The sequence below is a fragment of the Phlebotomus papatasi genome, chromosome 2 (genome assembly GCF_024763615.1).
Source record: "Phlebotomus papatasi isolate M1 chromosome 2, Ppap_2.1, whole genome shotgun sequence".
Lineage (NCBI taxonomy): Eukaryota > Metazoa > Arthropoda > Insecta > Diptera > Psychodidae > Phlebotomus > Phlebotomus papatasi.
In genome coordinates, this window is record NC_077223.1 from 33808124 (window position 1) to 33832587 (window position 24464).

At 36.3% G+C, this 24464-nt stretch overlaps 2 protein-coding genes across 4 annotated transcripts in view; one reads left to right on the plus strand and one right to left on the minus strand.

Moving 5' to 3' along the window:
* LOC129803557 (centrosomin) overlaps window positions 1–5267 on the plus strand; it is a 37001-nt gene extending 31734 nt beyond the window's left edge. For all 3 annotated transcript variants that reach the window (XM_055850210.1, XM_055850209.1, XM_055850208.1), the window contains one exon: window positions 2703–5267. In XM_055850210.1, coding sequence (XP_055706185.1) covers window positions 2703–4764 — 2062 coding nt within the window. In that variant the 3' untranslated portion in view covers window positions 4765–5267. The remainder of the gene's footprint in view (window positions 1–2702) is intronic.
* A 4940-nt stretch (window positions 5268–10207) lies between these two features.
* LOC129803573 (ubiquitin-associated domain-containing protein 1) lies at window positions 10208–17256 on the minus strand. Its single transcript, XM_055850254.1, has 4 exons — window positions 16947–17256; window positions 16184–16882; window positions 15684–16117; window positions 10208–11737 (listed from the first exon to the last, which is right to left on the minus strand). Exons 1-4 carry the CDS (start codon window positions 17063–17065, stop codon window positions 11592–11594), a joined length of 1398 nt encoding a protein of 465 aa, XP_055706229.1. The 5' UTR covers window positions 17066–17256; the 3' UTR covers window positions 10208–11591.
* Window positions 17257–24464: the final 7208 nt, after the last annotated feature.

Sequence of the window (24464 nt, forward strand, 5' to 3'; positions counted from 1 at the left end):
ATTAAACATTTGATTAGCTCTTTGACTTTTTTTTATTAATTATAAAATATAGCACAACTCAGAGTTTTACCATAGGGAAAACTGGGGCACCACCAAACACGGGGTACCACCAAACACTGCGATTTTTTAATCGAATATTCGACTTCAGAAGATAAGACCTATAGGAATTTATAGGCACTATAGGGATGCTTGTCCACTGAAGGAATGGTCGAGATAGTCCAAGTAGTAAAGAAATAAAAATTAGTGTTTGGTGGTGCTCCGGTTCCCCCTAGTCTATAAGAAAAATTGCAATAATTTAATTTTTTCGAATTTTGGTAAATGCAATGCTGAATTCTGTCGTTCTTCACTGCAAATTTGATGGTATTTCACGTTATGCATTTCGAAAATGATATTCCAAAAATTGTTTTATTTAAAAAAGATTTAAAAAAGTAGAAAAATGTTAATAACATTCGGAACCTTAGTAGAAAAAAAGTTTTTCAATTCAAAATCGAAATTCTTAAGGCTACTTTGCATACCTTAACTGAATGAAATCCGAAAAAGTTAAAATAACATTCCGGAAATGTTAATTTTACCTTGCAGTGTTGATCCGAAATCGGTGTAAATATTATGCTTTTTAGGTGTATTAGTGGTTAAAATTACCCCTTTTCGTGTTAATTTTACCCTTAAAAAGGTGTAAAATTAACATTAAAATATGTTGATATATTTTTACACTTAAAAGTGTCACAGTTATGAGGAAAAAAAGTTAATCGCACCCCCATTTTTTCTCAGTGTTGTAATTTGTATCCAAAGGATTCATTGGTGAAAATTACACACAGTGGCGGCCAAAATAATAAAATGGTTTGTGAAAAACCTGATTTTTTAAAAACTTTTTTGAATTTTTCATAAACTTGAGTATTCCATTTTGAGTATTTCAAAAATAACAAAATTTTAGTGTAATGTCAATTATTATTTAATGTGTTGACAATTATTTTCTTCAAATTTGCATAAAGGAAACTATGAGAAATTGGAGAAAAATGTGGGACTTTCTCGTTAGAGGCTTTATTAGATTTTTGAGGATACGACAGCATGGAATGGTCGTAAGTCATAGCTGACCACAGTAAATTACGAAAATTAATAATTCATAACACAATATAGTGTTTACGTAATCATAAGACTTGGAATTTCGGCTGGTATTGGTTCCACAGGCCAATGATATTAAGAAAACAACAATTCAGGATATTCGAATTGTTCAATTTAAGATTAACCTAGCATTTCATCGCAAGGTATTTTATGGGAGTTGTAAGGGTCCTCAGATAATTTATGGCTAAGTTGGTAATAAATTTAAATCAAATAAATCACTTGGAAGGATAATCATGATAATACAGTGTTAATATCCTTGAAAACATAGAAAAATTTTTGATGAGTCAAAAATTTTGTCCGAGAGGAGCCACAGCGTTTTATCTCGAAAAACTGTTAAACGTAGTTTCATCAAAAAAGAGACTCTAGTGATTATCTTCATTCCAGACTTGGTACTTCTTGAAAAATCCAAATCTCTTTTATTAAATGCATTTTCTTTGTCTTTCGAATCCAATCTTTATTTTTTTTTAAACTCCGGCAGTGAAATAAGCCACTGTATAGTGCCTATACCGCTCTCTCGGTTGAGTTTGCACAATAAAAAATGTACAGCTGAAATATAATTGTGACTGGTACAAAACAAATTTCGACGGTGGTACTTGATCAAATATTCACTGCTACTAATCCAAATAAAAATCAGGAGTTACTGAATAATGCCCAGAGCAGAATAATTTTTATTTTGTAAACATGTTTTTGACATATTAATGAGAATGTGTGAGATCTTGATCTAGTCATCTCGCTCACACTTATAGGAAATATTGAAAATATGTTTACAAACAAAAGTTATTGCGCGCTGGGCATAAATGTAATGAATCTGTCTTTTGATTCTGGCTCGGTTTCACTTTATTTTTTATACATTACACAAATAGGTTCATAAATGAACAAGCTAATTATTCTAATAAGAAAACAATTAGAAACGAACGTAAATCATTAATAAGATTAAAAGGCGGAAGCCCTCAAATCATCTTTTGAATGAGCGCCTTGGACGCCATAGGTTTCTCCAGAATCTTCAGCATTGCTTCTATTGATCTGCTCCCTACTACGATCGAACATGAACTAACTCTCAATACTAATATGCATTTCACGATACCCCTCCTGAATACGTAAGTCACAGGTTAGAGGGAATCGGCGCCGCTTAGAGAGACATCTATGATGTCAATTCAAATACCAACGGGGGGTTTTACCATTGGGATGAAGGTATGTTCGGAAAACCAAGGTTCTTTTTTCATTTTTCTTTTTGCGAATGGATTTAAAAAAAAATGTTTTCCAAAAGTTGGTCATTTTTTATGCGTCAAAACACGTGCTAACAATAATGAAAATTTTATTTCACTCTCATAGGCAGTTTCGAAAACATGTTTACAAAAGAAATGTTATTGTGCGTTGGGCATAATGGAACTTACGAAAAAAAAATACTAAAATAATTTGATTTAAATAGATGCATTTTTGAATCAATTTTTAAAAAGATTATTAACTAAATTAAAAGTCACATTGGATTTTTTTAAATATGACTTATGTCTCTTCGATTGCAAAAGGGCGATATTTAAGAGGATGTCTTATCATGTTCCAATGTTTGTCGGAAATATTTTCAGCCTCAATCCGGATGTTAATGAAAAGACAGTGAGTGAACTGAAGCAGGAGCTGAAGATGGCTCAGACTGATGCTGAGAATGCCAATAAATGGCGAAAGGAATGTGCTGAGGTATGTTCAATACTGACACTGCGCCTGGAGGAATTGGCTGGCTTCCTGGATTCACTGTTGAAGCACAAGGATGTCCTCGGTGCTCTCTGTGCTGATCGTCGACATGCCATGCGAAAAGCCATCGATCGGAGTCTCGATCTGTCGCGCAGCATCAACAACAGCTCCCTCAATCTCGGGATAACCCTCAGTGAGCAGAGTCTCATGCAGATGACCGGTATATCGGGTATTCTCGATGAGAGTTTCCCCGAGAGTGTGTTGAGCAACAAGGAGAATCTACCTGGGAATTGTAGCATGCGTGAGAGTGTGGAACATGTGGAACGTGTGGAAAGTGCTAAGGTGATTGAGGCGCTGAAAGCTGAAATTCTGACACTGAGGACTGAGTTGGAGAAGACGTATAAGCGCAAGGAGCAAGTGGCTGAGGCCAAGAAGCGTTCTCATCGTGTTGATGGTCATTCAGAGTCAGAATCATGGTCAGAGCCTGATAGGAATGTATCAGCAGCCAGAATTGGTCTCGATGAACGTGTTACGAAAGTTGTTCAGGGAAAACCGTACAATAGTTCCACGGATGAAGATGCAACGGCTGTGACACCGGTCAAAAAGACCCTGGCTGCTGAGAAGATTGCCCAACTTGAGACACTGGCCACGGAGAAGGAGAATAAATTGCTAGAATTGCAGATGGCATTCGTTGAGAGGGAGAATCAATTGAAGGAGGAACGTCTACGAGTTACTGATCAACTTCAGGCGGCTCAGAAGGATCTTGAGGCTCAAAAGGTGATTAATGGGAAGCTTCAGGAGGAAGTGGAGCATCTCCGGGGAAGTCTTGGAGCTCAGGAGGGCGTTAGGGAGCAAATTGAGCGACTTGAGAGTGAATTGGAGGAGAAAAGAGAGAATCTGGAGAGTCTGATGAAGGAGAGAGATCGGGCAGCTGTGGATGTTCGTGTGCTGGAGCTAAAGATGCAAGAGATGACAAAAGATGCTGAGTATATGAGGGAGAAGCATATCAAAGAGGTGAATTTCCGAATGGAAAAGATGCGAAAGGAGTTAGAAGTGGAATTGGAGGGTCAATTGCAGCGTAAGGATTTGGAGTATCAGGAGATTCTGAATCGTGACTTTGTCTCACGCAGCACATTTCAGCAGAAGAGGGAGGAGCTGGATGTTCTCAGGCGACGTCTGGATGATGCTCAGGCCACTATCGATGGTATGTCCGAGGCGGAAATTGAACTACGTGCCCTATTGGCTGAGTATGAGAGGAAATCCAGGGATGTTCAGAAGTGTCTGGATGATGCCACAATGCAGGCAAGTCGAGCTGTACTGGAACGGAGTCGGGCTGTGAATGAATGTGGACAGATGGAGGCTGCTCTCAAGGATCTGCAGGAGCGCTGTAGTGGACTGGCGAGAGAGAAGGTGGATCTCAATGGAAGAATTGCCCATCTGGAGAGTCTAACGGCAACGCTGCAGAATCAATTGGTAAAAGCAACGGTCAAAAGAGAAGAGAGTCGTGAGAGATCTTCAGATGATGGAGGCCGCTTGGATAATTCTTCTCCGGATTTGGGCATCGATAGTGATGTAGCAAGGGTATCCAGTAGTGATGCAGGAGGCAAGAAATCTGCAGGAGAAACCAAGCCAGCGAGATTGAGTTCAGCATCAACGGTCGAAATGCGAAAGAGTGATGCAAGTGGAGAGTCCCTTTGTGATCACAAAAACAATTGTCAGGTGATCAAGGAGGAGAATATTGAGCTGAAAAAGCGTCTGGTGCGCACGAAGCGTCAATTGGAGGAGACAGTTCAGCGTTTGAAGCAGTCAAATAAGCATAAAGAGCAAATTGAACGAGATATCCAAACACAAATACTCAAGACTCACAGTGTCCTCAAGCAAGTCCGCTCCAATATGGAGACTGAGGCAGAAAAGAGGAATATTCCACTTCCTCCACGTCCGTCCGAAGGTAATAATTAATTTTTCATCTTTTCTTTCCTTTTTGTTTTTTTTTTTTCAAACTTTCCATCGAGCGTTTTCAGCGGTGCATTTTCATCAAAATATTCCCATTTTGTGTTTCTATGTTTCGTTTTTGTTTTCCGGGTTTCATTCATGTTTCACTTTTACGAAAATTACATTTATTTTTAATGGCACAAAAAAAGAGCAGCATTTTGTAAAATCTTCAAATTAAAAATATCGCGAACGATCAACGAGTTAACAAAGCACCTGATGTAAATAACTGATAAAGATAATAAAAGGAGAACTAGGTTTTAGTAATTTACAAAGAGAAAGAGAGAGATAATAAATATATCCTTCCCAAACGAAACATTCATATTGAATGTGTTTTTTCGGTATAAGAAAACGATCGAATATTTTCTCTCCTCAATTTCGAATTTCGAATGCGAATGAATTATGAAAACTTTTTTTCCTGTGAAGAGTATTTTGTAAGACCGAATAAAGGAGATGATTGTTTTTGCAAGAAAGGTGTTTCAATTGAACAGCGATTTTTCAAACAGTGAAAACAAATCAATTTTCAGCGGTTAAAAATCGTCAAGGAAATTTCGAAAAAGGTAAAGTACTAGGTCCTCAGCTAAGCTCGCCAAGTCTCACTGCAGTAATGTTAGGAACAAGGTCAAAACACGAAATTATTTACTCTGCGGAGACTCTTCAATGCTCAGTGAGGAGTTCAGTCGAAACTGATGCGTACGTCTGCTCTTGTCTTACAGTGGCGACAAGATAAATAGCACACCTTCAGCGATTTTCCTATTTTGATGTTTTATGATACAATAGCGGAGACTGGGGTAAAAAGTCACAAAACGGATATTTTATTTTTTTAAAAGCTACCCTAGTCTCCCAGAAATTTCTGATTAGTGCAGTTTTATAGGAAATTTACTGCTCTACAACTTTGTGAAAATAATTTTCCTCTATTGTGTAAGGAAATACATTTATCGAGTTGTTTTCTAAAAGGTAATTTTGTGACCATTCTCAAAAGTGATTCCTAGAAACTCTTTATTTTTTTTCTATTTTCTTAACTTTTGTTGTTTTTGTTATTTCTTTTAATTTTTTTTATTTATTTATCTTGTCACAATTGTAATGTCCAGCGCACAATAACTTTTGCTTTGTAAACATGTTTTCAAAATTTCTATGAAAATGAGCGAGATGACTAGATTTAGATCTCACTCACTCTCACTGAAATCTCAAAAACATGTTTACTAAACAAAAGTTATTGTGCGTTGGACATAAAAGGAATGACCCTATTTTTGTGATTAATAAATATTATTATTATTATTATTAAAAATGCTGAGGCAAATAGTACCAGGTATGGGATATTATCATATTTTGATTTGCTTTATTACGGGCTTTCGTAAATTTAAAAACTAGCCAAGTGACATATTTTTATAGAAAATTTATTCCTCTACATCTTTGTAAAACACAATTTTCTCTATTTGAACGAGAAAAATGCTTTTCAAGCTATTTAAAAAAAACCACACACAAGAGACTGCTAATCGTTTGACCAATGGAAACAACAAGCGGCAAAACATGGAAATGACGTTTCTTTTCGCCGTCGTGAGACATCAGAAATTGCTTCGCTTTTTTGTTACTTTTTGCTGTATACCTTTTGTTACTTTTTACCCCAAATGGCCATTTTTAATAAAAGGATTTCTGCTGGATTTTGTAAAATTCTAAAATAGATGGCGGATTCGTATTCAAAGAATCCAAATCGTTTAGGAAATACTTACGAGTGCATCAGTTTTGGAAAATAAATAGGTAAAAATTGATATCTGTTGCAAGGAAAATATTTTAAAAATAGTGCTAAAAATTTCAATATCTTTTATTTTCTGAAATCCTTGTTCGAATTCTAAGAAACACGACATTGAAGAAGGTCTATGGAGGCTATCTATGGAAAAAAATTTTAAGCCGCTATCTCTTTTATCTTGGAAGATATTGAATTTTCAATTTGTGACTTTGCCCCAGTCTCCCCTAGCAATCTTTATACCTGATCATGCTTTATTTTTTAGAAATATTAGATGAGCACATATATTCTGTCAGTAGAAGAGGTTGAAAGTTTGGAGTGGTATATCTCAGCTCCTGATGAATATAATTGGATGAGTAAACTATTGTTGGAAAGCTTGGTTCATTAGCTTTTAGAATCTGGTATACTTAATCTGTTATGGATAAACCATGGTAATCCAGAACCATTTATGTCGAGGAAGACACATTTTGCAACGTCTTTTTTGGCCATCTACTTCTGGGACCAGGAGTGACCCACTTTTCTCGCACATGGACTGTTCGTTAGAGGAACTCAAATGGTACAATTTGTGGAAGAAACTTTTTTTATGGACATCTTGCTTTTTCTATTCAGCGACTTTTGCAAGAATTTAAACATTTTACACGCATAGAAAAAATGACAGAAATCCTTCTATCTCATTTTTTGGACAAACTAATGGAGATATCGACTTGGAATGTTCTAAGTACTCCCCCATAAGTTGATCCAAGGAATCCAAATATCACATAAATTTCATCCCTACGTCTATCCTTCCCCTCCAGAAACCACTCTTTCAGGGTTTCTGCAATTTTTTCCTTGCGTTTAACACTTCAAAATTCTTGCAAAAGTCGATGAATAAAAAAAAGTAAGATGTCCAAGAAAAAAGTTTCTTCCACAAATTATACCCTTTGGGTTTCTCTAACAAACAGTCCATGTGCGAGAATCGTGGGTCACTCCTGGTCCCAGCAGAAGATGGCCAAAAAAGATGTTGCAAAATGTGTCTTCTTCGACAGAAATGGTTCTGGATGACCATAGTTTATCCATAGCAGATTAAGTATACCAGATTCTAAAAGCTAATGAACCAAGCTTTCCGACAATAGTTCACTCATCCAATTATGTTCATCAGGAGCTGAGATATACCACTCCAAACTTTAGACCTCTTCTACTGACAGAATATATGTGCTCATCTAATATAATGCCCATTATAAATAAAAATGATAATTATTTAATATTTGTACCTATTAAACCCATGTGTTTTGTCATTTTATGAGTTTAGGTATAATACGCGCGGCCAATTTAAATAGCACACCTTCATTTTCTCTGAAAATATTACCTGAAATTTATTTTTATTTTAAAATTCATTATATTTCTGTATTATTGATCATTAATTTATAGCCATTAATGCCACAAATTTTCGTAAAATAAAGTTATGAGAACTGAAAAATCATGTAAATAGAGCCTTTGGTGCAGATTTCCAGGCTTTACGTAAAAAAGTTTAGGATAACGAACTAAGAATTTTTTTTTAATTATATTGTTCAAAAAAGATAACCATCAATTCAATAATTTTTATGATCAAACTTACAAATCAGGCAAAAACTCGAAAATTTCGAGAAAGAATTACGATTTCTAGAGAAGATTCTGCCATTGTTCTTATAGTAAAACTGAATTTATTTGCTGCCGTACCGAAAATAAAGAAACAAATTGAACAAAATTTGAAGTAATGTGAGCATTACTAAAAGTCAAATATGTAAAAATACCCGGTTTAGAAGTGTTGCCAGACGTAGAATGTTAGTATTCAAACGAAACCGTAAATATTGTTTGATTTTTGTTAAAAAGCATATGCAAAAGGACCTGTAATTCTGGAATAATATTCTTTGAACAGATGTATTCCTGTTTAATATCACAGGATATGACACACCAAAATATTAGATGTCCCAAAAGTCATGAATTTTGTCCTTGATACATAACTAAGAACGTAAAACTTAGCGGTAACTTAGTGGTTTGTAAATGGAATATCAGGCAATATAAACCAATTTGTTTACAAGGATATCTTTGGATAAGACATGTACTTCAATATTGAAAAGAATTTGCTTTTTGTTTTTAAGTTTTAACCAAGTTAATAATCCCAAACACACTGCCAAGAGTTTTAAAAAGTGGTTCAATCAGAACAAAATTGACCTTCTGGAATGGCCGGGACGGACTAAGGACCTCAATCCTGTTGAATTTAAAGGAAAAAGATTGATCACGAGATAAATCTCTCGAATGTGACTAATTTTGAATAGTTTTAAGTAAATATCCATACTATATGAAATACAATGACATTAGAATAGTGTCAAATCCTGATTTCTTTTATGATATTTCGTTGTCAAGTGCTCATTTTTTCAAAAAGTCACTTAACTAAGTAATAATTAATCCAAATTTAATTTTCAAATAGAATTTGTAAGTTGTTAATTGTAGTAGAAGCCGAAAACTATCACTTCTTATAGGGTGTGCTATTTATATTGTCTTCTCAATATGTGCCATTTCAAGAATTTTTTGATCGTACTAAATTTATTGATAGAACTTTCAGGTTTTTTCTTCATATTCAAAATGTATTTATATGCAAGTTCATTTATTATTATTACTTTCATCACTTAAAAGCATAATTTTTGGAAAAACAAAGCATATATCACAGTGTCCGAAATTGTGCTATTTATATTGTCGCCACTGTATTTGGGATGTCTGGCTCAATTCAAATGACAATGAATTTTGTTAAATAAATCAACCAAGACGTAACTGTATTTTCATAAAATCATCAAGTAAAAGGATTTCATTAAAATATCAATTAATTGCATTTTCGAACTCATATGATATGACAAAAAAAGGTTGAATGGCATTGTCAAGTTTTGAACTTACGCGTGACAATGCCACGAAAATTACAGAATTCCCCTGCAGATCTGACTATCTAACTAAAAAAAGAAAATCTTTATCCTGTAAATTTTTTTAGCATTTCACTGTTCTGAAGTGTTTCTGCATTATCGACATGTCTTTGTGTTGGTTAGTATCTCGACTGTTTTCCTCAGTCCTCTCCTCGCCGTGTTCTAAAACTAGATGGTCAGATTTTTTGTATGTTCAAGTATAGTTCCAGAGCAGGCCAAGGTACTGCGTTCGAAGGTAGTAATCAGTAATTTAAAAACTCAATTTGTTTTTTTTTTGTGAGATCATAGAAATATCTTTATTTTGTTTAATAAGTAAACGAAAAAATACAAAATTTGTGCAAGTAAATTGTTCTCTTTTTTTTTAGAACACTACTCCTAATACTCGAGATTTTCTCCTACTGAATGTTTAATCTTCTTTTTTTCTGTTAATACTATTTTTTTCCTTAAATATTTTACTTCAATAATTCTGTCTTTGGCGCGGCTAAAGCTACATCTTTTCTTCAGCTCGGAACAGACACTCAAGGCCAGAAATTTGCGGAACTCTTCACAAATATAATTTGATACAGAGATGAGGCAAATCGTTTCAGCAAAGTCTTATCCACTTGAAAATGAATATTTGAATACCATTGTGAACTCTGATTGGCCAGAATTTGACTGTGTTCAAGCTTCAGCCAATCAGAACGCGCGATGGGACGGAAATGTTTTATGAAATGAAATATTTTACTTAATATGGATGATGCTTAAATTTAATAAAATCACTTATTTCTACACAATAAATTAGGCAAAACATTTAAAGTCTGTTCTGATAGAATATTTTTTAAAAGTATTAGGTTAAGTGTGCCAAATTTCGGCATAGTTGCATGCAATCGTCAAAGTCTTAAGTTTGAAATGTAATAGGGTAAGTGTGCCAAATTTCGGCATAGTTGCATGCAAGCGTCAAAATCTCAAGTTTGAAATGTAATATTTTTTAATAAAAATTGATTATTTTTATTCCTTCTTCTTAAGGAGTGTTGCTTGGAAACTTGTAAACCGTTTATCGTCTTTATTTACTCTAAAATCATTCTTAATACATTTTAAAAAGAATAAAAATGTAGACATAGCTTTGGTGCCCTATTTCGGCCACCTTCATTCTCATAGTTCTTTTCCCTTTGGGAATTCTTCCAATATCATTTTCATGTCATCTCGTTTATCGAAGCTTCATCTTTTGTTATTCTTTTGCATTGTATAATCTCTAGAGTACGTAAAATCTAAAAGTTCATGGAAATTCGAGGAACAAAAAAGGTGGCCGAAATTGCAAGCTGGCCGGAATTTGGCACAGTTACCCTAACATATTTTGACCGACCTCTGTAAATTTAAAAAATTCATTCTCAAAAATTGCCAAAGCTTTCTAAATTATTTCAAATTGTTTTTGAAAAAGGTCAACTTCTCAAATGGATATTTTTAAGCCAATTTTAGTCAAATAAAATTTAAAAATTCTCAAGAATCCTAAACCATTTTATGGCCAATAATTAATACTTTCTGATTAAAAATGGGGTTTTAAATAAATCACATTATCTTAAAAGGCGTGACCTAAAATTATAAAAGGGCGGATCTTCCTCCAGATGCTCGACAGTACCTCCTTGCAAAATATGAAGAGAAACAAATTAATATTGAACTATTTTTTGACAATCCATTTCCCCAAAATTGGCTGAAGTTCTGCCCCAGCTTTTGGTAAAAGTTCCTTTCTTAAAGTATGTGAGCAAAAAAGTGTCTGTCCGCAGAGCTTAAAGAAAAGTTCAATGTGAATGAGGGAGGAATTATTCGTTGCACAACCGACTTTAAGCATTGATTTGTGACAAATATTTTTTTTCTTTTTTTTCACTAACAATTTCTTAGCCTAATCAAATAGAGATCTAACAAGATTTGGGGAGCTTTCATTTTGGTACATTTTGACTAGAAATTTACTTCATGCTCAAAATATTTATCTTTTGGAGGGAAGGAAAATCATTTGGGAAGCAATTTTCAGCAAGATTTTTTTTTTGATTGAAGAAAACTCACCCATGATTTTTGTTTTCTTTTTCAACTAAAAGCATTGCACGGATTTGGAAATAATTTCGCTCCTGCGAATTAAGTAATTGACATTTTTAGATGAGATTGCTGAATTGATTGATGGCCACAATGTGCTTCTCCTCGTGGTATGTTCGCAGAATGTGTCCCAAAACACCCGAAGTATCTGTATCACTGAGCCACATGCTCATGGACGAGTAGTTGTCCAGCATAGAGAGGTAGGCTGTTATCAGAAAAGAAGAAATACAGATGATTTTTTTTTAATAGGCTATAAAGTGGTTAATGTCAGTTTAGCATGTTTTATGGCCAATTAAAATACTTGATGTGAGAATAAGCCGACGTTAATTGCAATCAACAATAGGGAAATCCAGAAGTCGTCGGGAAGAGATAGTCACTCAGGGAAACACATCAACTATCTCCAGAGCTTTCGGCGCGGTCTCCAAGCCTTCATCAGTGGTCAAGTCTTGCAATTTTTCTCTGAGACTCGTTCAGGGCTTTGGTCAGGATTATAACAGGGCATAAGAGGGAACGGGGGCACTATCCTTACACTGTCTTTTACAATTTTTGTATAACTTCACTGAGAGAAATCCGAAAAAGTTAAAATAACATTCCGGAAATGTTTATTTTACCCTGCAGTATTGATCCAAAACCAGTGTAAATATTACCCTTTTTAGGTGTATTATGGGTTAAAGGTACCCTTGTTCATGTTAATTTTACCCTTAATAAGGTGTAAAATTAACATTAAAAATGTTAATATATTTTTACACCCATAAAGTGTTAAATTTCTGAGGAAAAAATGCTAATCGCACCCTCTTTTTTCTCATTGTTGGTACAATTTCATATCTTCTTCGTCTTGGGTTTTTCTGGGATTTCTCTTTGTTAGCACAGAGAAAGATTGCAAGGCTTGACCTCTGATGAAGGCTTGGAGACCGAGCCGAAAGCTCTGGAGATAGTTGATGTGTTTCCCTGAGTGATTGTCTCTTCCCGACGACATCCGGATTTCCCTATTGTTGATTAAAATACTTGTGGTCGTTTTACAGAAATGTCCAATTTCAATTAAAAAATTATTTTAAGCAATCCTATCAACTATAATATACTATGTAAAGTACGACTCCGATAGAGTCAACCCCAGAAAATTTTAAACACCGTGAAAAATTATGTAAAATTCCGGGTTTAATGTTAAACTTTTTAACAAATTTTATTAAGTAATCATCAGAGACAATTTTTAACGAGTGAAATAGTAACTACAGCAATTAATACCTTAAAATATGTATATCAGGTATATAGGGTATATAAGAAACAAATGTGTTGACTCATTGGAGTCGTACTGTGGTACAAACACTTTAGATAGAATTTTCCGATCTTTCGAGAATATTCCGAAAGATTTTTTCGAAATGTTTGTCTAGGCTACCTCCAAAACAAATCGGAAAATAAAGGAAATCTATAGTGACGTTTTCGAAATAAAACAAAAAACATGATTTTGGAAGGGATTAGTGGAAAAAAGGAAAAAAGATCGTCCGAAATAAATGCCCACTTGTCGGGGGTCATCGAAGATCGGAAATTGAGATCTCTCACCGTTTAACAAACATAAGGTCAAGGAGGTCAAGTAAATAAATAATTTCCTAAAAAAATGAATCAGTTTTCGGTTCTTAACTGATTTATTACCAATTAACATCGATGCAGTCGGGGTGGAAATTTTGAAACTTTCCAAAACAAATCAAATGTAAGGAAATATGTTGAAAAATAGGTCCGCCAAATTGATCCTTCAAAAATTCAAAAATGTGACCTTCAAAAATTCAAAATAGAGTAATTTCCAGTTATTCTTCACAACCGAGTAGAATCGATATACCTACTGATGCCAGCCAATATCCTGAATGCCAAAATCCCGAATGGTTCAAAATTTTGAAAACCCAAAATACCGAATAATTAAATCTCGAATGAATCGAAATTCCGTAAAGCCAAATTCCCGAGTTGTCCAAAATCCCGAATGGGTCAAACGTCTCCCAACTTCAGATCCAATAATTAAAAAGCTAAATGTTGGACTCTAATTGGACTGAGACCCGAAACGCATAACGCTTTGCTTATATAGCTGCAATTCCATTTATTTATTGGTTGATGCTTGTGTAAAATATGGCTCTTCGGAAAATTGGCTATTTGGGATTTCGACCAATTCGTGATTTAAACCCATTCGAAATTTTCGTTTTTAGGAATTAAGAGCTTTTCAGGATTTTGGCCCATTTAGGATTTTATTTATTCGGTATTTCGACTTATTCGAGACCAGATTTGAGCTTTTGGGATGTCGACCTGGACCCCACTATACATCCTGCGAAATTCTGTTATGCTTTCTTCATGAAATTACCTTTAAATGAACTGGGCATATCTGAATTTCGCGAAGTTTATAGGGGAGACTGGGGCACATGTAACCATTTTCGATAGATGCGAATTTGAGGTGATTTTCCAAGGACACCGTAATTTTTTGGAAAATCTTTCCTAGCTAATGTTTTACCCTTGGGTATAGGCAATACATCGAAGGTAATGCGGATGCTGGAAAACAATTGAGTTTTCCATAAAAATAAAATTTGTGTCACTGTGCATTTTTCTCTTTTCACAAAATACCTTGGGTAGAAGTAAACACTTTCTGGGGAGGATGTAAACACCCTTTTTTCCACCCTTGAAATTAACTTTGCACCACTTTCGATTATTTTAATTACTTAAGAGATATATAAAGACTGTATATTTTTCAAAAAATCATGACACTTTTTACAAAGAATAATTAAAATAGCAAAAAAACTAAAAGCATGCATATCAAAGGCATTTTTCAATGGAGTTTCCCCATATTTTGACATCATGTGACTTCTTATTGAACACAGCGCGACCAATTTGTTTTTTAGTCAATGAATTAGACATTTCGCATGAAGATCAAATTTCCCACTCTTTTACCTACTCATTTTGTGAAATTGAAATTGCCTGTTTACATCTACCCCAAATGCTGTTTTCTGAACAAATATTAATTCTTTTGAAATAATGTGAATCTCAATTTCTCTTGTAAATGCATAAATATTATATAATCCTAAAAGATGTAGAAAAGAACTGGTATTGCTACATTTCGATTATTTTACACAGTTTTTAATTTCCAGGTGGAAATCCAAATGACCAAAATAATCGAAATATCAACATTTTCAGGAAAAATGATTTTTATTTTTAAAGTATTAGGATTTTATTGACCAATTCATCTGTGGACATACATCCCCATGGTATCTATGAATGCTTATGGGTTTTATCCTCTGGAGTATTAAAATTAATTAAAAAAAATACAGTGTTTACAACTACCCCAGTTTACTACTGCCCCAGTTCCCCCTAAATCACTAAAAATATGGCCTAAAATAGATTAGAAAAAATAAAATTGAATTTCGAATAAAATTTTTTATCGGTTCATTACTGATTGATAAGGTTGATATCTAGTTGGAATCCATCGAGACTTGTCATAAATTCCAAGACCTTTCCAACTAGCCCAAACGTTACCTTACATTCGGCTTAGAAATACACTTTCTAGAGCCCTTAAAAACCATTATCAAGAATCAGTCAATGATATTTTCGTCATGAACGAAATGTTTATCTAAGCAAGTTCTAAAAAAACTGGGAAAAATTAAGGCCATGTTAATGACTTTTGGGGTGACTTATGAGGGAGGTCCCCGAAGGTGTTAAGTCGCTATCTCTAATCGTTTGGTCTTTAGATTTGATAACGGCCAGACGGAAAAACTGAGTGTCATCATTTCTCTAAAATTGTGTGTAACGCGAAGATATGTTGAGAAAAGTGGTCTCCAAGGGAATGGCAGGTAGATATTTTGAGGAGTTAAAAAGTAGTCAGAAATAATAATGCTGTTCCAATTAAGAATTAACATGTTTTTTAGCACTTTACTGTTCTCAAGTGCTTCTGCATTATCGATTTTTCTTTATATTGGTTCCTTTTACGACTGTTTCGTGACTTTGAAACACAAATGAGAACTGTAAAATACAATCGAGATAGGACCCAACACAAAGAAAAGTCGATAATGCAGAAGCACTTGAGAACAGTAAAGTGCTAAGAAAAAATGTTCAAGAGAAAGATTTCCTCATTTCTTATTGGAATAGCACCATAAACACTGTTTTCTTTCTGATATAATACTCACCCACAAACATCTTCGGGTTGCCCAAACTTATTTGTACTTGAGGCGATGTGAGAAGCGCCTGCAGAACTGGTGAGTCCACCGGCAGACCATCTCGCAAATCAGTCAAACTCCGGCTGCGACTGCCCACGAGCCATTCACAGGCCGCCGCCTGATTGTTCTGTGTCCGTTTGAGTGCCTCGCGCACCTCGGACTCCGCAAAGCCCATCTCGATGATCTTCGTGACGGTTTCCGGGGGCGCTGGAAGATCTCGCTGGGCGTGCAAACGCACAATCTCCAGCAGAATCTCAATTTTGTCGCGTCGGGACGTAAAGGTGCCAGTGCTGAGAGTGAGGGAGGAAGTCATTGGTGATGGTGATACTGGTGTATCCAGAGAATTCTGTCCTGATACACTGGGATTCTCAATCAGCCACTCCAGGGCAGCTGAATAGACATTGCTATTTTAAGACAAAAAAGGACAATTATGAGGTTTATATCGTAACTTGTGATGAAGATTGACATACTTTTTTAATTTGAGAGCTCGATGAACCTTCGAGGGAGCGAATCCCATTGCCAGTAGACTATCCAGAGCACTGGCCTCATGACGACGTCGATTGAGGAGCCTCTGCTTGAGAATCCCAATCAGGCGATCTGCAAATGGGCCCGCTCCTATGACATAGGCTGAGCTCTGAGCGAGGGATATGAGGATCTTCCGGATGTCGTATTGCAGATCAGTCTGGAGGACCATGTCGTAGATGTTGACGGCAGGTGGACTGGGCTGAGTGGCGGGAATGTCTCTGGTGGCAGCTACGACTTCGGCCAGAGTTGGTCCTTTGAGGATTTCAGGAGCTGAGTGTGTCGGAGAGGATCTCTTGGCAGTCAAAAGGAGTTCCTCGCCGTCATGCAGGCCAGCCTTTTCGAGATTTTCATGGGAAGGCAGCACCAGACGATGTTCAGTTCGCACGAGTTTGTACCTGTGCAGAACTGTGTCCAGATTGGCAGCATAGAAAGGCAGAGAATGAGCTCCCAGGGCCAGTTGCTTCAATGCTTCCTTCTTGACTGCATTGCCATTGCTTCCACGTGCCACTGACACTTCCACAGAGGCTCCCCTTGTGGTGAGAATCCTCAGCTGAATATCATCATCAGTGTCTGGATCTCCGGGATGTTTGGTAGCAGGAAGTCCAAGGGATTTATCCCTGGTAGCAACATCGTCACTCAGCCCACTGAAATGCCACAAAATCCACCAGATTAAGGATTCCATTGCCTGACCATTTTCTACGAACTCACCTTTTATTGTCATTTTGTTTGTCAATGGCTCCTGGATTGCTGGCTGTGTCCTCTCGTTTTCGCGATGCCAGCCACCTGGCACGACGTTCAGCGAACTTCTCACGCACCCAGGGAATCATCTCATGCCCAAATTATCACACACCCCATTGGAGCAGACCATCTAATTGCACTTTCATCATCTTTTCCACGGCGTCAGGACAATTTTTCAATGATTTTATGACCACTTCCTGGGCAGCGTAATTTATTTATTTACCCAAGTGCAGCTGTCAGTGGGAGGGATGCTCCCTCTTGCTCTTGCTCAGACATAAACAACATGTTGTCCCTTTTGTGCAATGTGCGTTTTCCGGAAAAATCAAGGGGGAGATATTAGGGTTGAAATTGGAAGTGGTGTACGGTTGAAATGAAGTGCTTGGAAGTCTTTGGAAGTGGAAGTGCCCGACTGCCTAATTCCGTATTTTTCGGACTACGGTAATTTTAGTAGAGATTTTTAATTCGAACGGCAGTGTAATTTGAAAAGATTTTTTTGACATTTTATAAGTTCGGTTATGACAATGAAATGGAGCAAATATGCTCAAATTTATTAGGGGAAAGCTTTGATCGTTCGCACATACGCTACCTTCAAACACTTCATATTTCTCCTATATTCCTTTATGAATCTCACATATGACTATATATTGTAAAAGCTAGCCTCGCTAGCCTTAAATCCTACCTTTCCTGAAAAAATTGGGGGTCTAGCTCCTTTTCCTGGTTTCAGAAAGCAAACATTAAAAACAGGTCTAAAATTGTAATTTTGATGTGTTATACTTCATACGATTTTGCACAATTAATATCACTTTTCTGAAAATGACTATCACAGGAGGGAGAGGGGTTATTAGGGTTTATATTTATGTAAAAATCTTTTGGGTTGAAGAAGGCCGCTTTTCTGGGTGAAAGAAATTTCACAAACTTGACACACATTCATCGATCGCACATCGAAGACATGGCTTCTTCGCACATTTTCCAGGAAACTTCATTTTAGATTCGATCTCTCCCTCATATTCACATCTATTGTAATCTACCGATTTGATCCACCACTAAAAAGTAAAACTTAAAAATCTTAAAGTTGATAAACAGGAAATAATTTGACTCAAATAGGCCGCAGTTGAGTAATTTTTAAGCAATTTTGCATTTCTTTGATGTAAAAATATTTTTCAAGCTTGCACAAACTGAATGTGCAATGAAAGAATCACATCTACAATAAGCTCACACAGTTTACAACTGGTTTTTGACAATCTTTGACATAACCTCACTTTTGTGTTGTTTTTCATGTCAAAGAAAAAAAAATTGTCCGTGAGAGACTGTTTTGTGAAAATTTTGGCCTGTTCATCAATCACATCAAAACTAAGACAAACCATGCCAATTTTAGGCATATTTCATTCAATTGATAATCATAGTCGCACTTGAAAAATGACAACAAACTTTTTTCAAATGTAACTGCTACCCGTATTAAAAAGTAGCCAGATCTTGAAAGAGCCGAATTAGCGAGAGTCTACTATATTGTATAGTCCTGTTTGTTATATTATGTAACTTGGGCATCAATCAATAAATTATTATTATTATATAATAATAACGGAAAAGGTCCTGGACAAAATAGCCAAGTTTGTTGCAAAACAAACATTGCTGTAATGTTAGCAAACATTAAAAACCTTACCCAAGAATACAAAATGTTTTAATTTTAAAGGATTTTGAAGCCAAAGAGAGAATCAAGTTTAATAAAAAAATGAAGACACTTCTAAAGTGCTGAATTAGTTGTTGTACTCGTACTTTTGGTCTCTTACCGACTTTCAAACGCAGTTTCAATTGTTACAAACTACAATAAATTTTAAAAAAAAACTCTCTTTTCCTAAAGTAGCTTCACTGGTCTCTTATGAAAATTCAAAATAAGTATGCAATAATATCTGTCGCTAGAAATTTTAAATATAAGCAAAATATTATTAATATGCGTACGGTGAATGGTGGAAAGCGAGACACTTAAGAAAAAAAATCAATTTCAAATGCTTTTTTAAACTGAATAAATAATTATTTTTTACCATTATTTGTATCATGGGATTCTTTGACAAATATTTTAACAGAATCTTAACAGTTGTTATTAAATATTGCAACCGAATAATCGGAAAATTCACGAAAATTATAAAATAACACATTTTGAAAAGATAGACAAAATTTTGGAAAGTTGGACAAAAACTTTTGGAAAGTTGGACATAGTGATATTAATGACAAAATATGTAGAAAATCAAATGTTGAGGGTTTTCTCTGTATACTTGCACATGTGATGGTTATGCAAATCCCTTCTTTATGTCCGGGTAACAGTTGAGGAACGCTAATTACCAAGAACTTCCTGGACGTCCAACCAAAAAGAGGTTCTGTAAATTTCACAGATGCCTCGCGCTGTCCAGCAGTTATAGTTTCAAAGCGGATGCAATTTTTAGCACATTCCAATTCCCCATCCGGCCAAATCGTTTTCCACTTGCTTTGGGAGTTCTGTAGAGGCTCCTATTTGTCTTTCTCCAGGAGTTTTTGCGCTATTTACCATTCTGTCAGAAAAAGTGGTCTTCGGAATCTGGAAATCTTTGCAGCCTTTTCCAGGAGATTTTGTCCTTATCAGCTGCTAACTGCTGTTGCAACTATTTCTTCGGATACTTAAGGATTTTTGTCGTTCTTGTTAACATGATTTCACTGCACAAAACCATCAAATTCATTCACAAAATCAACTTGATCAAGATTTCATAAAACTTGTTTTGAAAGTGAGCAAAATTAAATCACTTTTCTATCCTTTTTAAATGTAATATTTCACAAATATTTTTTATTCACCTTTTAACTGTGTTATTACACTTCCACATTAAAATTTTAATATGATTCACATTAATTGTCGCTGGTGAGAGGTCAAATCTGTAATTTGTGTGTTTGAATCATTTTATATTCAAAATTTTATCTATTTGTTGATAAAAAGGTAGACTTGACCCGCAAAATTTGATATAAATTGATTTATAGCATTAATGCGAAAAATTAATGCGATTTTCTCTTTAATTTTTTTTTTTTTTTTTTTTGACTCCCTCATTTTTATTACAATCTGTATTATATACAATAAGTAATTTTTTTGACAATATTAGAATGAAATGACATGAAAAGCACATACCCATTGGTATGCCTTCAATAAAAAAACGCGACTTAACAAACAAAGAAAAATCTCACATGTTGGCAAAATCAAGTAATCTTTCCCTTTTAAGGCGTCTCCTTGCTTTTATCTTGACTAAATTTGACGCTAATGCATTAGGATGCACAGAAAGTTTTTCTCGATGTTTTATGGCGAATCGAAGAATTTCCTCTCTGACTGTAGGCATCTGCAGATCGTTTCTTATAACAGAATTGGGGACATACCACGGAGCATCAACGATCATTCTGAGCATCTTATTCTCGAAGCGCTGAATGATGTCGATATTAGAAGGAGCAGCTGAGCCCCATATTTGAACTCCATAAAGCCATTTGGGCTTCATAACAGCCTTGTACAACATAAGCTTGCTTTCAACAGAGAGTTGGGAATTACGGCCAATGAGCCAATACATTCTCCGCAGGACATCACTCAAGTGCAATCTTTTGCTCCACAAATGCTTCCTCCATGTCAGTCTTCTGTCCAAGTGAAAACCTAAGTACTTTATAGTGTCCGATGAAGGCACGAGTTCATTATTGATAGAAATTGGAGGACATTGACCTTTTCTCGTGGAAAAAGTCATGTGTATGGATTTAGATCCATTTATCTTAATTTTCCATTTGTGCATCCAGTCTACAACCATGTTGGCACATCTTTGCAATTTTGCCGAGGCAACCTCTGAAGAAATATCTGAGGACAACAGGATCGTGTCATCAGCATATGCGGCGACCATGACTTCATCATTCAAAGGCAAATCAGATGTATAGACAGAGAATAGAACAGGTCCAATCACGCTACCCTGCGGCACTCCAGAACAAATTGGCCTCAAACTGGTGGTTCTGTCTTGAATTTTAACGAAAAAGAATCTGTCCTCCAAGTAGGATTTAAGCACCAAGTACAACTGATACGGGAATATATTCCTTAATTTGTGAAAGAGTCCCAAGTGCCACACCCGATCAAAAGCCTGACTGACATCCAGGGAAAGTGCCGAACAATACAATCTATTTTCTAAGGCACTGTTAACTTTGCTGACAACTCTGTGAACCTGTTGGACTGTTGAGTGATCACTTCTGAAACCAAACTGGTGATTTGGTATCACTTTCTTTTGTTCAAGAATTGGCATTAGCTTCGCAAGTAGTAGCTTTTCAAACAGCTTTGATAGGATAGGCAGAAGGCTTATTGGTCTATAAGAAGTACAATCTTCAGGTTTTTTCCCAGGCTTCGGACACATGACCACCTGGGCGACTTTCCATTGTCTAGGGACGTACTGCAGGCGTAGTATAGCGTTTAGCAAGAGGCGAAGGAGCTTAATGCATTTGACAGGCAATTCACGAAGAATTCTTCCCGTTAGCAAATCGAAACCAGGAGCTTTGGAGGGATTAATTTCAAAAATTGCATCAATTATTTCTGAAGAAGTAAAATTTGCTAATGGTAGTTCCAGTTGAAAAGGGATATCAAGAGACTCTTCCATTGAAGCTACGAAAAGATCATCATGGGGCATATCCCAGGGCTGGAACACTTCCCCCAAGTGTTTGCTGAAAACTTCAGCCTTTTCCTCACTACTCCTAGCCCAATCGCCACTCTGATCTCTGATAGGAGGGTTACTTTGCTGGGGCCGTCTAATACCTTTGGCTGCCTTCCATAGACTGTAATCCGTATCCCTCCAAGGGGATAGCTCAGAGAGGTATTTCTGAAAAGAGTCATTCCTCACCTCTCTCAATAATTCCTTCAGTTCTTCAGTACATTTGTTGAGAATTCTTTTATCTTCTGGGCTTCTCGTCTTCTGCCAACGTTTTCTGAGCTTTCTCTTCAGAGAAATTTTCTGTCTGACATTGATCGGAGGTAGATCTTTGGTCTCTTTAATTTGGTAAGACGGGGTTGCTGTCCATGCAGCTCTCTGCACAATGCAAGTGAAATTCTCCACTGCTTCTTCAAGCTCAGACTCATTTTTCAGTGAAACTTGAAGTGAGACGTCATCGTTCAGTGTGTTTCTGAATATTTCCCAATTGGTACGAGAACCGCAGAGAGTGGGCGGCCTGGTGGCTCTCTGAACTGATGAATGCACGGTCATTATAATAGGTGTATGGTCTGAGGACATATCAAGGCAAGATTTAACTACACAACGTTTTTGATCAAAGCCCCTGGTGACGAAGATATCAATAATATCCGGAATTTTTGATCTATCAGACGGCCAATATGTAGGTTCACCGGAAGATTGAGGCTGAAGACACATAGTGTTCATTACCTTAAAAAGCTCACGCCCTTTAGCCGTAACAAGTCTCGAGCCCCAGTAGGTATGTTTGGCATTAAAGTCGCCCCCGCATATAAATCTCTCTCCAAGTGACTTAAAGAAGTCAGTGTAGTGTTCAGCTTTGTTGTTATGCCGGGGAGGACAATAAGCAGCAGATACAGTCAATTTCCCTGCATAGTCGTCTATTGTGACAGATGTGGCTTGAATATTTTCATGTTCATATTTTTCATTCTCAAAATGCCTAATAGAGTTACGGACCAGAATTGCAGTTCCCCCATGGCCACGACCACTGGGATGATTTGTGTGATACAGACTGTACTTAGGAATTCTGAAATAACTTTTACTTGTAAAATGTGTTTCTGAGATTAATAGGACATCTATATTATGAAGGGAGATAAAAGTTTTAATTTCTTGTGTATGATTACACAAGCCATTGGCGTTCCAAGAAGCAATTTTAAGAGTTTCTATCATTACTTTAACTTGGACACGACTGATGTTAAAAGATTTAACATTGTAGACATTTGAGTCATCAGCTGCCTCATCATCTCCTTCAGCTCATGCATATCATTGGAACCTTGTACCGATGGTGGAGACACTCTTGGTTGTCCTGTGTTTACATTACTCCGATCAGCTCCTGATCTGGTCAAAGCATCAGCATAACTCATATTTTCTCCAGCAGCATCCCTCGGAACACGATCATTCCCAATATTATTAGGAACATCAGTTCTTCTTTGTCTGATCCTTGTATGAAGTTTCTTTTGGAGTTCCTTATAGACTTGGCAACCCTTATAATTGGCTGGATGATTTTGCCCGCAATTAACGCATTTAACAGAGTCGTTTCTTTCGGACCTATCACAGTCTTTAGTGAGGTGACTTCCAAGGCATTTTACACATTTCGGGGATCTTCCACAAAAAGCCTTTGTGTGCAAAAAACTTTGACATCTAGTGCATTGCGGAATCACTCTTTTTGTATTAGGAGCTTCAAATTTGACAACACAGTGCATCAATCTTGTTACGTTGTAAATTTCCTTATTATTTGCTTTCGGCGCAAGGTTCACATAAAACATAGAAAGAGGTTGCTTTGTGACTCTGTGCTTTACATTAAATATGTTCACAGCTGTGTGGCCTTTCACAAGTAATTCCCTCTTGAGCTCCTCGTGATCAGTTGAGTGATGAAGATTCCTGAGAACCACCCTAAAAGTTCGTTCTCCTTTTATTTGATAGGAATGTAACTCAGTATTTCTATCTTGCAATGCTTTCATCACAGCTCGATACGCATCAACAGTCTGTAACTGCAATTTCACTTGAAAGTTGCCAAGGATTTTTACAGTGTACTTATTTGGGGCAATTTCATTTAAAAGAGATGTTAACGGCTGAATCTGTTCTACATTGTATACAAATATTGGAGGGGGTCTTGGCTCGGAGCTTTTTGAGCCAGTCAATTGTTCTCCACTTGGAGACTTGCCGGTGGTCTCTTCAACCTCCAGGTCATCAAATTTATTGGCCGTGGGTACTCCTAGCCAGTAATCACCCAATTTGGTCTGTTTTGGTGGCTTCTCACCTTTTCGTAGCGGGCTGGACCGATTTCTCTTCCCAGAAGCTTGTTGCCATTGTGAGCCAGAGCCAACATCCTCTTCCATACGAATGACAGTTGTCATCAGCGAAGATTCGTCATTATGTGTCAACAGCCTCTCGTTCTCAGGCATAGTGAAAAAATGTATTTTGGCACAAAGAGTTCACGGGAAATAGGGTTCTTCACGCTCGGTTTGTGTCCGTGAACCCCCTGCACCCTAGAAAATCAGCCAAGTTTGGCTCAAAGCAAATTTTGGTAAGAATAATGCAAAATTCTCAGGAGCACAACAAAAGTGTATGTTTGTACTTGCCTGAACCCGGCTGAACATCTTTAATTTTTAATTTAATTTTTTAATGTGAAAAATATTTATGCTTTAGGTAAATTTAAACTTATTTTTGCAGGCCAAGTCCACTTTTTTATCAATAAATAGAAAAACCCCAAATATTAAGTGACTCAAAGACACAAATAACATATTTGGACGCTTACAAGTGACAATGAATGTGAATC